Source organism: Ostrea edulis, chromosome 8 (genome assembly GCF_947568905.1).
Source record: "Ostrea edulis chromosome 8, xbOstEdul1.1, whole genome shotgun sequence".
NCBI lineage: Eukaryota > Metazoa > Mollusca > Bivalvia > Ostreida > Ostreidae > Ostrea > Ostrea edulis.
In genome coordinates this window covers 14,577,426-14,592,680 of record NC_079171.1, presented here as the reverse complement: position 1 = coordinate 14,592,680, position 15,255 = coordinate 14,577,426, and the positions used below count along the sequence as shown (strand labels likewise).

The following is a 15,255-nucleotide window of genomic DNA, read 5'->3' as shown; positions in this document are numbered from 1 at the left end:
CTTACCTTAATCCCCTCTTGAAGATTTGTCAACATCACAATCTGACTAACATTGTCCTGCCATATCATCGCCCAGAAATCCACCAGAGTGTTTTGTTTAGGTCCTGGAAGGTATTGTAATGCGCAAAAAAAAAAAAAAAAAAAACCGCTGTGAGTTAACGTACCTAAACATATTGAATATATATATATAGGCATGTTTTGAATTGTCATTTATTAGACTAGAAATGTATGACCTTGTTGCCATTTATTTCTATACAGATTCTCATAGTATTGACGATTATTCTATGATAGGAATTGAATTTTGTTTTACAAGGATGTCATTCATCGTTGCTTTAGAGAAAATTTATGGAATAAAAAACTGAATACTTATGTACCGTTCGGAATAAACAAAAGGGAACATTTTTGTCTTTAATGCAAAGAGCGTGTTATAAAACAACTGAATATAACAATGTAAAATTTATACGGTACCAATTTTGATGCAACAATACTGATGTATTTACGATTAACTACTTACTGTGATATGTCTTGTTTGTATTTACTTAGGCGAAAAGTTAACTACTCTATGAACAAACATTTATAAAATGTTGCTACATTACTTACCAGATGTTTGATTATACGCAAACTCATATTCGAAGATGTGTTCATGGGGCCGGGTGAGTATTGCTCATTTTATTATTAGACTCTTACCTTTTTCAAATGTTTTTCGCGTAATATCAACTTCGACGTTACTTTTCAATACGCAATTTCCGAGTTACCCAATAGTTCGTTCCCTTTGTGGAACTCTTACGCACAGTGAGACACAAAAAATACTATCGCCCACACGCGGTGGGTACAAATGCTTACCACTGCCTTCATATATTGCCTAAAGGCCGATTATCAGACATTATGCAACCACCCAAACTGCAGGGGCACACAATATTAGTAAGTTTACTTGTATTTAATAATAAAACAGCTCAAACAAAAATTGATAATCACCATTTTTCTTTGTTAAGAATATCACCCGTGCAAAAGAGGATATAAAAATAATTTCATATTTAATCTAATGGCCTAATTCAATCAAATATTATTCTTAATATTATTCTTAATATGGTCAGTTTAATGTATACCAACAGATGATATAAACAAAATTTACACTTTCATTACATTTATCCGTATCTATATAGCTACTCTATAGTATGTAAAACTTATACGGTACCACCAGGTGCGCATTTCGACAAATTATGTCTCTTCAGTGATGCTCAACCGAAATGTTTGAATATGTATACATCTTGTACCCACCCAAGCGTTCAACAGAACACTAAGCTCACCTCTATCACAGAAGAGCTGATATCGCGGAAGTTGCGTATTGTATGATACTCACTGTAACGTCATAATACTTTTGTGATGTCGTCTTGCGTTACGTTGCTATGACAGATAAACACGATTGAAGAAGACCGGTAACACGGTCGAAAAATAACTAGAAAGTGTTTTATTTAAAATTTTACTCCGAAGAGAATATATATATATATATGCAATTGTCATCTGCTTTCCATCTCAAAGGGACCAAGTGTAAAATACGAATATAGGGGAACATTTTTTATAATAATGTTTACCTTGTGAAGCAATGTATTCATTCTGTTCGTCTGTTCCCTTCAATAAAATAAGCAGGACAGACAGTGAAGACACACATGTCGAACACTTAAACACTGGATATAAGGCAATATATCAATCCCCTTCTTAATTTACATTGACTTAACAAATTTATGAATGCACGCAGATTTTAGAAATGGATATCATCTTAATATTAACATACACTTTCTTTTATTAAAAAAAGAAATTCCCACTTTTCTGAGACTTATGTGATATAATAAAGCTTTCTATATTGATTGTCTTCAGTTACTGGTTATTAATGTCGACTCACATTGATGTAATTGGCGTTGATATAGTCAGACGATGTTCCATTATCTCCCTTTAAAATGACTCTGGAATGATCATCTGTAAACAAACAAAAATCTTCTAGTTTTAAAGATATTCAACCAGATCCGAGAAACCTCGCTAAAACCTCGCTAAACGAAAAAAGCATTGACGTAGAGATTTGATGAAACCAAAACGTCTTCTCACTTGAAAAAAGAGCTTGTTTTATCTTTTCATTTGTAATTAATAAGAACACCCCTTGGAAAGTCCATTGTAAATCTGTAGAACTTTGAACTGTTGTGGCTATGATCTTAACAAAAGTGAATTTACTCTAAATCAGGACGCTTTCACTTAAACATCCACTCTTACGACGCGATCGTTCTTAACTGAGAATACTCTGAAAGATTCTCCCGAAAAATTCGCATGTTAAACGTTGATCCCCTATTGTGTCCCCACCCAAATATCGAGGTTATGATTTTAACGAACTTGAATCTGCATTATATCAGGAAGCTTTCATGTAAATTTCATTTTTTTAATCACCCCATCCTATTTTTGCATTTTTGTGATTATTTCCCCTTCACCCAAGTATGCTTTGTGCCAAGTTCAGTTGATATTGACCCAGTGGTTCTGGAAAAGGGATGCAACTGTGAGAAAATTACGCCTACGACGACACCAACAGATAACGAAGAAATTTTGATCAGAAACGCTCAGTTGAGCCTTTGGCTCAGGTGAGCTAAAACAAATAAGAAGTGCACTTTGTAGTGGATAATCATACCAAATAAATGAGGATAGGATAAAATTCAAGTCGAACTTTTTTGTTGCTTTACAATCTTAATTATACTCTTGCAGAAATAGAGAATTTTTTTTATATTAATTGCAGTTCCTCTCTTTAGAGGGGATTCTATCATAACAAATATAACACATAATATTGTGAACACATACACGGAAAAGTTGTTTTAAATCTGTTTTTCGACACGTTTTCGGGTCGCTTCCCGGCATCACACTTGTGCTGTTCACCGTATGGCAAGATCTACAAGAAGGATAACACAGATAGTTAGAATTTTGTTTGCCTTAATTGTACGTCAGATACATCACATTATCAACACTTTATATAGATCATACACTTTCAAAAGCTAGTTATTCCTCTTGAAATACTTCACATGTTCTATGGTATTATTTTCGACATCTTTGCCAATTGGAAGGAAAGTCTTTTTCTCAAGAATATGAACAATGGGCATATGAATCTTGATAAATCTATTACGGCTATTTAACGACTAGTAATATTCCGATAGAAATGGAAGTAAAATGTAAATTGCGACGCTTCGAGCCACCGTCTGTCCGGTCTGCGACTCGACTTAACGTCATCTTCTCTTCATTTTTTCTTGCGAAAGAACGGGTTCAAAAACTCTTCTTGACGTGTCACATTTACAGTGCTGCTGAAGAAATAAACCGGAACCGACAGTGTGACGTCATAAATTAAAATTCGATGGCCGCATGATTAGTGGCGGGTGATTTAAAATATATGATGGCTTAATATTGATTTAATCGTTAAGCAGGGATTTTTGTTGTTAAAGACTGTCATTTACGATATTTGTAAGTAATACTTTATTCAGAAAAGCAACAAGTTGGTTAGAGTTGCCTTTCCCTTTCAATCAAATATCCATGGATGTAAATTTGCTTCATATGAAATAAAACTTCATTCATTGTATGCACAGTGCTTCCGGGATCTGATAACCATAACCTACAGCATATTCTCTTTTAAATCCATCCGCTTCGTCTTTCTTTTTATCAGTAATCACTCTCTCCAGCCGACTGACGGGGACATCAGCTAGGGTTTCTTGATTTATGTACATATCCCTATAAGGATTCTCTACGCCTTCGTCATCAATGTCGTAATCAGCCTTGGTTTCGTGTTTCTTTGTTGATTTCATTTCTGGTTTTGAGACGACCTTATCTTTGGACACCAAGTTCTCGCTGCTGTGGTTAAAGGCTTGACTGTCTTGATCGTTGTTCTCTACAAAAACATAATTATCAATTATTGTCCATTTCAGAACTGGTGCTTTTGATATATAAATCTCAGTTTGGTCAGAGGTAAATAGTCACGGATTTACTTTATATGATTTAATACAGGCAAATCTCCGTATATCGTTGATAATGCTATTCATTATCTCTGTCAAACTACATGAATCTTATTTTCTGTTCATATTTGAAATGCATAGTGATATCATGACGTTTCTAAATCATTTATTTTCTGAGGCTTGTTTACAACGATACTAATGTATGAGAATAACGTATAAACTCACACTGGCATTTGGAAAAAGGGGCACGTGATTATTGTATTTGTACAGGTATAGACATATTTAGAAACAAAACGTTTTCTTACGATATACATTCTCCGCTGTTTCCATTGGAAATCTCTCTTGAGGAGGTGGATTAGTTCTTGTTTTAGTCGATCTCATTCTAAAAAGATCATAAATACTAGTATGCAAGGTGAAGATAACGAACAGTGATCAGTCTCATAACTCCTACAGGCAATACAAAATAGATAGTTGGGCAAACACGGACACCTGGACACACCAGAGGTGGGATCAGGTGCCTAGGAGGAGTAAGCATCCCCTGTTGACCGGTCACACCCGCCGTGATCCCTATATCCTGATCAGCTAAACGGAGTTATCCGCAGTCAAAATCAGTGTGCCAAGAAAGTATGTAAAATCATCTGAAACAGCTGCTTTATTAGATGAGGGATTTTCACTGGGTTTTTCTTAATCACAATCGGGTTTCATGATATACAATAAATATTGTATATATTACCTAATATTGGGTAATATAGTTAAATAATTTGATAATATTAAAAAGAAACACTACTGGGAATTCTATTTCATATTTTGATAAAATATAGTAAACATATATTGGGTAATTTAATTCATATTTTAATAATATACAATATTGGGTAATTCAATTCATGTCCTATGAAAGATCGCAGTAAACAGACTCAGGATTGATACATTGTTCTGTTAGGGGAGTTGTGTCTATAAACAGAAGAAGTGTAACAAGTTTACCTTCTGAACACGATAACAACTACAACAACAACAACGAGGCCAAGAATGCAAAACACGATTACAACTGTAATCGGAGCGCTGTCATCAGAACTTCCTTGTTTTTGTTTGTCCATCTAAAATAAATCCCAGGTCATGACAAAGAATGTGGACGCAGTATACACATATATGACTAATCTGATATAATCAGTGAACATGAATGCTTTGTTTTTATCTCTTTAATACGAAGTTTGAAAAAAATATAATTAGGTTTGGGTAATGTATTGCACAACAAAGTCCTTAGAATAGAATGTTAATTGAAAGTCTGAACCCAAGACTCAAGAATCCGAAGGCTGTATTCATACGGTATGTTATGGTAATCAGTTACAAATAATGCACGAATCCAAAAAAATATTCCAAAGAATGTTATGATTTTCAAAGTGAAAGTTGACAGTCTTTTGCATTGGATTTTCGAAAATAAGAAAATAAGAAGACGGTACAATAATAAGCCCTCATTGCTAAATTGCTCTAAGCGCCAATCATAGGTTTAAAGATTTTACACTTTAGCCCTTGTTTGTTATACGCCTTTCACCAAGTAAATATATAAAGTCGAAAAATTAATTCCAATACTCAAACTTTGATCTATAGAGCTATAAACAATGTTTAAGCATCTGCTAACGAGCCCGCAGGGTGAAAGCGCTATAGAAAAAAGTTATATTCTACCCCGATACCAAAAAAAAAAAAAAAAGAAATATTGAATATATCTATATACATATATATATAAAGCAATAAATAATCACAACTAGGTACTGAAAATTTTCGCCCCAGCCCGGGGTCGAACCAGCGACGTACGGCACCCACCGCCTAGCAAGATTGTCAAACCAGTATATATATATATATATATATATATATATATATATATATATATATATATATATATATATTAGCGGAAAAAAGAAACGGCATTATAAAATTTAGTATAATTTTTCTATATTTATTGTTTAAATTTATAAAATCTAAACAAACGATAAAGGCGATGTTTTTTAACCTTTGGTATGAAATGGAACGACGTCTACGCCGTTTACCAAATCAGCCAGTGACATTGGCTGATTTAGACCAGGCTCTAACCAACATCTGGAACAACATCCTTCAAGCACTTTAGTGACATCAGTGAGACGCCATTGTCTAGCATGCACGAATGTAAATGGTGGTCACACGCGTTATAAACTTTGCTAATTCAAGTTCGAATACCAGTGGGTTTTTTTCGAGTGTGCTGAAATTGACGTTAGTCGACGTTTGAAATGTAACGATTACATTTGTTAACAGTATTACAGAAAATAAAATTTGTTCATTGTTTTTTTATTTATTATTTTTTCATATATTAAATAATGCAGTTTCTTTTTTCCGCTAGTATATATATAATTATAATTATATATATATATATAAAATGCGATATCTGTGATAAAACGCGATGGTTGTGATAAAATGCAAGATCTGTAATAAAACGCTGAGTTTAAACATTCCATATCGAAACAGTAAATAAAAAGAACAGTATCCAATTTCATACACCCCATAAAGAATGCACAACAAAGAGTAGGGCAAACACAGAGCCATGGACACACCAGAGATGTCATCATTGTTTGTAATTGTTGAAAGATTCCCAGTCAGGATAATCACCGTCTTGTAGAGGTTAGTTTACTGAATATTGATTAAGTTTGAAGTTTATTAATTCTAAAGATTTCCTCCTAGAGAATATCCTAAACGTTCCCTCCAGGCGTTTTGAAATAAAAATCTAAATTGTCTTTATCCCGTTTAACGACCCTGGTGTGTCGCAGCCTCAGTGTGGAACCCGACGATATTGTTTTATCTAGAAAGTATTTCTCAGGTGTTTATATATTCGAAGGAATTTAGTTTAATTTCTAGCTCTTTTTGCAATACATTTATTATTTAATCTGATGTGTAAAATCACACCTACCTGTACACATGATCCGGTCACAGTGTCACATGTTTGATTGAAGCACCTCATACTGCACGTTTCATTGCAGTTATAACCAAAGGACTTCCAGCCGCACCCTAAACAGAACATGTAATCTGAATGTAGTAAACTTTGTTGGAAGGTCTGCTGTAACCTTGACATTTTACCTCATGACAACAAATAAATTATTGGTGTTTTCCTTTCATGTTCAACTTCCTTTTGTTTGAAATGTTAAATTGTTTCGTTAATACAGGTCAGAAATAAAAAGAAATGTTGGTGGGCATATAATAAATATTGTGTTTCTGACCCAAAATTAAACACACTACCCTTAGTTTTTAAAATAAACAGATATTGTTGAAGAGATTATTGAAGAAACATTGTTTGGGGGACTTGACATCTGTAATTCAATTTTATCTATAATAAGAAATTTCAATCAAACTAAATCTAAAAGTTTCATTGACAAGTGAAAATAAGTTCAATAAGACACAATTAATTGGTTTAAATGGAGATTGTGATCAGAACATTAAAATTTAATTGTTTACAGTTAAAGAAAAAAGTTACGAATTATATGTTCCAATCTGAATTAAAATTAGACTGGTATATTCGACTCAATACAAGGAAGTGTATCATAGAGAAGTGGGATTCTTTTTCTCTTGCCATTATTTTGACTTGCACAGCAATTTATATTTTTAGCCTAAATTTCAAATCATAATACATATTTGTGCATGTGTCTGCTTTCAGTGTACTTTTTGGGGACTTTGAGTGATTCACCACCCTTTGAACAAATGTATTTTGAGATCCTCAAAGGAATCCTAGATTTGTCAAGGTATCACATCTTCCAATAATTGAATGTAATGATTATGTTTTCAAGATTTTAAAGGGAATTATTCTGTCTACAAAGCGAGATCATTTTATCTGTCCTTAAATTGTTAACAAAAATATACACTGCATGCAGATAATTATGTTTCTTAAAAAATAGTTATAGTATTTAAACATCTTTTTATGCATGGTTGTATATGTACATGTAACAGAACTTATGAAGTACATGTATATGTGTTCAGTGTTTTATTATTTAAAATCTGCTTAGGAGTACACGAACATTAACAAATTATGTACATGCATACAAAGGCACAACACAATTTCTACCTCAAAACTTTCACCAGATACAAGTCAAAAAATTTAAGATTATAAGAATTAAGCTAATAATTATACATGTAGCAGATCTTAGAAATATTTTCATGAAGATATACAGTATTGCTTATGCTATCACTTTGCCTGTCTTGGTTGAGTATATAGTACACTTGCAGATGACACACACTGTTTCACGGAATACTAAATCTTAATTACTGACAAATCGTATAATTTCATAATATTACATTTTTTGCTACATACTAAATAAGTGCATGATTTTTTTTCCTTTTAGAAGCCATGTTTTAAATGCTGCCCATCAAATAGTATTGTGTCTTGCATGTGTAAATTGTAAGTATTCAGTGTCTTAGTATAAATCGTTAGTATTTTGAAGCATGATGTTACAGTTAGTTTATTATGTCTCCCCTCTTCCAGGGGGATTGAGACATTGTTTTTGTATTTTCTGTCTGTCCATCTGTCTGTCACAAATTCTTGTGAACGCTTCTCCTCCTATCCGCTAGACTTGAAACTTTGTACAATGCTTCAATGCCATATGGAGATGTGCATATTGTTGGGACGGGAGAATCCAATTATTTTTCGAAAAGTTATAGTGGATCTAAGAGGGGTGGAAGATGTTTAAATAGCTTGTGAATGCTTCTCCTCTGATATGGATTATCAGAGTTAGACTTAAACTTTTCACAATATTTCAATGTCATTTGCAGATTGACATATATTGTAGGGATAGGAAGATCCAATTGTTTTCTTAAAATCTTAGGGGTGGAGGGTATAAAATAATTTGTGAACACTTCTATATGGCTTATCGGAGTTCATAAATGCTTATATGCTTCTGTTCATGCTTTCTCCTCAATACTATACAGTACAATAAGGGACAGTTTCATTTGAGAACTTCCAATTTGGGGAGCTCAGGGAGACATTTGTATTTCCTAATAAACAATCTTTAGTTTCAAATTGTGATTATGATATTTTTGTTTCTCTTCTATAAAATGTTAATTATATTAAATATCTATTTTGAAAAAAAAATCATAAAATGTATATGTAAAGTTCTAATTAAATTTTTTCTTTCTGGTAAAATAGGCATAGTGTATATGCAGTGTAGGTAGAGATAAATCACATAGCAAAGAAAAATTCCAAATCGATTTTAGCTCACATGAGCTGAAAGCTTGAAAGAGCAATTCTGATCACTTTTTGATGTCATCAGTCCATTTGTACAACCTTTTCAACTTCTTCTCCAGAACCATATTGTTAATTTCAGCCTAACTTGCCACCCTTCACAGGGGAGATAATCACAAAATAGGGTGGGGTCATTTAAAAATCTTCTTCTCAAGAACCACAGGGCCAGAAGAGCTGAAATTTACAAGCAAGCTTCCTGGCATAGTGTAGATTCAGGTTTATTAAAATCATGACCCCTAGGGATAGGATGGGGCCACAATAGGGGATCAAAGTTTTACATGCAAAGGTATAGGGAACATCTTTTAAAAATCTTCTTCTCAAGAACCACTGGGCCAGGAAAGCACAAATTTACAAGACAGCTTCCTGACATAGTGCAGATTAAAGTTTGATAACATCACGGCCCCCGGGAGTAGGATTGGACAACAATTGGGGATCAAAGTTTTACATACAACTATATAGGGAAAATATAACATCTTCTCAAGAACCAATGGACCAGAAAGTAAGACAAACGTTTATATATACATGAAAGCTCCCTGACATAGTGCAGATTCAAATTTGTTAAAACCATAGCTCCTGGGGGTAGGATGGGGCCACAATAGGGGATCAAAATTTCACATACAGATATATAAGGAAAATCTTTTGATTTTTTTAAAAGAATCACTGGGCCAGAAAGTCTTACATTTATGTCAAAGCTTGCTGACATAGTGCAGATTTAAGTTTGTTAAAATTATGTCCCCCAGGGGAAGGGTCTGGCCACAAGAGGGGTTCAAAGTTTAACATACAAATATATAGGGAAAATCTTTTTCTCAAGAAGCCATTGGGACAACGAAATTTACATTCACATGAAACCTTCCTGACATAGTGCAGATTCAAATTTGTAATAATCATGGTTACGGGGGTACGTTGGGGCCACAATAAGGATCAAAGCTTTACATGCAAATATACAAGAACAATCTTTAATATGGGCCAAGGTAACTCATGTGCGCAATGTGGTCCATGGGCCTCTTGTCTTTAATGCTATTGATACTAAATTGAAACACAATATATATCTAGAAGGAGTAATTAAGACAATCAATCAGTATTCATATTTCATACTGGGAAATAAAATTTAGATAGCTTATATTGATCATTGTGATTTTTCTTTCTTTCAGAGATTCATTTTGAGGAAATAGCTGGTGTGCAATGCACATTCCTAAATGAATTCATCAGTTTACATTAAGGATCTACCTTCAAATCCTGTAATCTGGGATGCTCTAAAGTGTATGTCACAGACTAAAGTTATAAAAATAACTTCCAAGAATTTTTAAGAAATTATTATAACTTTGAAATGTATGTATATACATATATAGTGATATTGAATTAAATTTCATAAAATTTCAGCATCTGATTTTATGTATCTATAGACATATTGTAAAAATTTTCCACTCTAAAGGTTTAATTTCTTTAATATTTAAGACTTAAAAAAAACCTTATCAGATACAGTGGTGTAACATTGTCTTACTTTCTGATCAATACATATAGATAAGAAAAGTATGTATATTTCAATAAATGTGGAAAATTTTCAACCATTGAATTTCCATTTATGAGTAGTAACTTGTACATAGTACTTCTTAACCAACTTTGATACTGTATAACTAGCTGCTTGCATGCATTGCAGAGCACAACTGTAGTAATAATTCACATTTGCTGATGAATTGCTTTAGCATAGAGAGTAAAATTAATTAGGACGTTAAGTTTTAAATTTATGAAAATGCATATTAGGCTTTTCACAGATATTTCTTAAGATACATACAAAATATGTATATATTCATATAATTGTATAAAATCCTGCTAATCTAGCTTCTTCCTAAGTGAGGTGTATGGCACGCCATATTTATACAATGTATCTACGGGGTATTCCTTTAAGGATTTCATATATAATTTATGAAATATCTTCTATATCTGATAAGATATCTATTAAATCTTATAAGATATATATCTCATATAATATATAGTTTATAAAATATTTAAGATATATATTATAAATTATGAAAGATATCTCCTAAGCTTTATAAGATATCTTGTATATCAAATGATATCATGTTTAACATATATCTTATAAAACATAAAATATCTTAAATGTTTTATAAGATTTCTGACAAGCTTTATAAGTTATCTTACATATCTTATAACATATCTCATAAACAATTTAAAAAAAAATATAGCTCAGACTTTGTTATATCTTATAATATACATGCAATATATCTTATATGTTTTATGATATATATCTTATAAAAGTAAATTCATATGATACATTATAAAGTTAACAAGATGTCTTATAAAATTTTGTTTTTGAGATATCTTATAAAATATCTTATTAAGTTTGAGATATCTTAAAAGACATAAGATATATGTTTTAGAAGATAACTTATAAAATATATAACATATTTTATCATCTTTTATCAGATATCCAATTATAAAGGATACAATTAATATATTTCATAAACTTTAGAAGATATCTTGTAAGTTTAATAAGATATAAAATTTATGAGATATCTTTAAAGAGGAATAAATCTAAAAATAGCATGCTATAGAAGTGTAGTAATAGAATCTAACAATAATATCAATTTCATTTTTTCTGTGACGTTGATGATTAACTTATAATGTGATATATTATTTTGTGCAGTTTATATGAGTCGCAATTATACTATAAGGGAGGAATCGCACATTTTCTTCACCAATTCTATTTTCAATGCAAAATATTCTCTTTTTGTAACTAATTTAATGCTGAAGATAACTTAATTTGTTAAAAATCCTTGACAAGAGAAAAAAAATTGTTATGTCCTGTGACTTGCCCACTCTACAAAATCCTAACTCGGGGAGGGGGAACTTTTCTCCTAAGTTCGAAAAAATTCATGATTTCTTAATTCGGAGGGGGGAAGGGGTGTTAAAAACTTAATACCAAAGATAATTTTTTTATACAAACTCTCCATGGATATATGCATTTATGTTTGCAGTTCTGTCTTTACCCTAAATAGCCCTATAAATGAAAATGGAAGAAAGCAGTCTCCCCAAATTCTTTATTTGCACATGTTATAAACAATGGAATTGTTACCGTTGCCCCCCCCCCCCCCCCCGAACAAAAGAAGAAAAGACCCCCCCCCCTCATGACACAACAATAAGACTAAATATCAGTTAAACTACAATCTAAATCTTTAAATGACTTTAACTTCCTGAACTTTTCACTATTTCACAATCATCGCTGGTATGACAGTACTTAATTGAATTTTCTAATTTGCATTGATGATACATGTCTATTACAGTATATAGAAAATGACTATAGCTTTGGCATATTTATTTCCGGTTTCCTTCACTGCGGAATTTAACCTCACCTCTAACCTTTTAATGGGTCAAAAAACCCAAGTGGTGTAACTTTAAATAACAATAACGTTAGTAGGGGTGAGTTAACTAGTATAATCATTCACCTTCAGTACATTTCCCGCCTTGATATCCTCTGTTACAGCCGTTTAAACATGTTCCGTTAATTTGATGACACTGTTCTAAATTCCAACATTGACCACAGGGTTGTATACAGTTCTCTCCATACAATCTCCCGTCACATTCTGTAATAAGTATTAAATTTACTTACATGTATATTGATAATTTACATTGAATGTTTGAAAATGTTGGTATTCCCAGTGTATCAGCATCAACAACCTATCACCTTTCAACAAGGTTCAAATGAGAGGGTTTGTTATTTATGACACGCTTAAATCCCTCTCTTTACTGTATATAACATGCAAATATAGTGGATATTGTGGTGTATAGATAAACAATTACATATATATTCTTGAAATAATAAATATTTTGGTCATCCTCGTTATCAATAATTTTTCGGATTAATCGAATTATACGAAGAAGACAAGAGACCCACATGCCATATTGGTCACCTGAGTTAGATTGGTAGAAGCATCAGTAGTCCCCAGAGCAATGAACAGATGAAATGTAGAAAAACTTTCCCGTTCTGGATATCTGAGCTAAATTCTAATATTCAGTAACAATATAAAACAAAATGTGTTCTTAATACTTAAATGCCTTGTGCATATACTGAAGAGAGGTTTTATATAATCTAAAATCTGTAACATTAACACGCGATATAACTAATCTAGACCTGGGGTTGCGAAATTAATAACTGCGGTGCATTATTTTCTGCTTTTCCTAAATATGCATCTAACCTCTTTCACATTACAAGATTGCTACACGTAGCCATGTCCCCCACCGCCGCAAAAACATTTGTAGCACAAACGTCTTATAACTCCTGTATTTGTCAAATCAAAATGGCAGCGTAATATGATCAACTAAACATGGAGACTAACAATCCTGCAAATTATGAACAAAATCCATTGAGCGGTTTCTAAGGAGTTGTGTTCACAGCGTGAATTGGAATGGTGATTACATGTATCAAAGAGAAGTTAAAAATGTTGAATTGTTAACACACATCAGACGACGAACACGACGGATACAGACCATTTACAAAGGTCACCAAAGTTTTTCCCGTTTTATCTGCCGTCAAACAGGACAGTTCAGAGTTTCTACCATGATTTTTGTCTCTTGGATATATCAATAATGTGTATATGCTTTTCATTCTTTTTCTATTACGTGCATGGCTACAGTAAATATGCATGAAAGGTGAAGATAACGAACAGTGATCAACATCACATACTACAATTAACAGAAATAAAACATTACCTTTCTCGCAGAATATTCCTTTCCACCCAGAAAGACAATCCGACTCGCACGTACCATTAAATCTGTTACAACTTCTACAATTTGGTTTGCACTTCTCGTCACAATTCATTCCATACCGACCACTAGGGCATTCTTTCAGAAAAGCATTTTATAAAATCAAATAAAATATTTATCATTTTGTAAAAAAAAAAGTACATACACATTTTGACAAAGGAAAAGTCTAATCAACTTTGATACATGCATTTCACTGACGTCATGAAGCCTACTTAAATGGACTGAATATGTGTGTTTTTAAATGGGTATTAATACATGGAACTGACATTAGTTTTCATTATGATAAAAAAAAAACCAAAACCAAATTAGAAGCTTCCAGATAGAATTATTATGTTTTCTTGTATTGGTATAGAACAGCTCTATTAATTGTACTGTTACCTCGCTGCATGCATAAACTACGTCATCCGGGTTGACAAAAACGGTTGGCAATGCATGACAACGGGTAACAGTATAAAAATAATTGTACAGAATGTTCACCGTATTTTAAACATTCAATATAACAAAACAAGAGCAACGCCAACGTGGCATAATACGTCCGTAGATTTTGCTCAAGGAAAACATATTTTAGTGGGATTCATATGTTAGTGAAGTTAGCACTGTCCTCTGTGAGTTAATTCATTATTATGCTTGTAGAAATGGATATCAAGATATAAAGAGGGATATAGCCTTAGAATGCGCTACTTCATAAATATACTAATATACCACACACCTTTGTTTGAAACAGTTAGTGCTAAAGTATAAGTACAGGTACAATATACTGAAATGCAATATTTAAAACACAAGTCTATCAACTTACTATACCAGATTAGTAACCAAACCAAATCATCTTCGGTTTGTATCCTGCCATCATGGTGATCAAATATACCAAGTTATAATATCCAGGAGCTTATGGTTCGGTTTGTATCCTGCCCACAATGTTTTCCTAATAAGTGATACTACGACCTTGACCTTTGACCTTGAAAAACAATAGGCACCTTCCTCTCATCATGATGATCAAATATACCAAGTTATAATATCCTGGAGCTTACGGTTCGGTTTGTATCCTGCCCACAAGGTTTTCCTAATAAGTGATACTTCGACCTTGACCTTTGATCTCTGACCTTGACAAACAATAGGCATCTTCCTGTCAGCATGGTGATCAAATATATCAAGTTATGATATCCTGGAGCTTATGGTTCGGTTTGTATCCTACCCACAAGATTTTCATAATAAGTGATACTACGACCTTAACCTTTGACCTTGAAAAACAATA

General features: G+C 32.7%; 1 protein-coding gene across 5 annotated transcripts in view; it reads right to left on the bottom strand.

The window, feature by feature from the left end:
* Positions 1-15,255, bottom strand: part of LOC125661591 (receptor-type tyrosine-protein phosphatase alpha-like) — a 95,585-nt gene that overhangs the window by 18,227 nt on the left and 62,103 nt on the right. For all 5 annotated transcript variants that reach the window (XM_056146959.1, XM_056146960.1, XM_056146963.1 and 2 more), the window contains 10 exons: positions 13,950-14,081; positions 12,686-12,823; positions 6,903-7,000; positions 4,952-5,064; positions 4,276-4,352; positions 3,638-3,906; positions 2,835-2,922; positions 1,900-1,973; positions 1,592-1,628; positions 6-103 (listed from right to left, as the gene is read on the bottom strand). In XM_056146959.1, the coding sequence (XP_056002934.1) occupies positions 6-103; positions 1,592-1,628; positions 1,900-1,973; positions 2,835-2,922; positions 3,638-3,906; positions 4,276-4,352; positions 4,952-5,064; positions 6,903-7,000; positions 12,686-12,823; positions 13,950-14,081 (1,124 nt within the window). The remainder of the gene's footprint in view (positions 1-5; positions 104-1,591; positions 1,629-1,899; positions 1,974-2,834; positions 2,923-3,637; positions 3,907-4,275; positions 4,353-4,951; positions 5,065-6,902; positions 7,001-12,685; positions 12,824-13,949; positions 14,082-15,255) is intronic.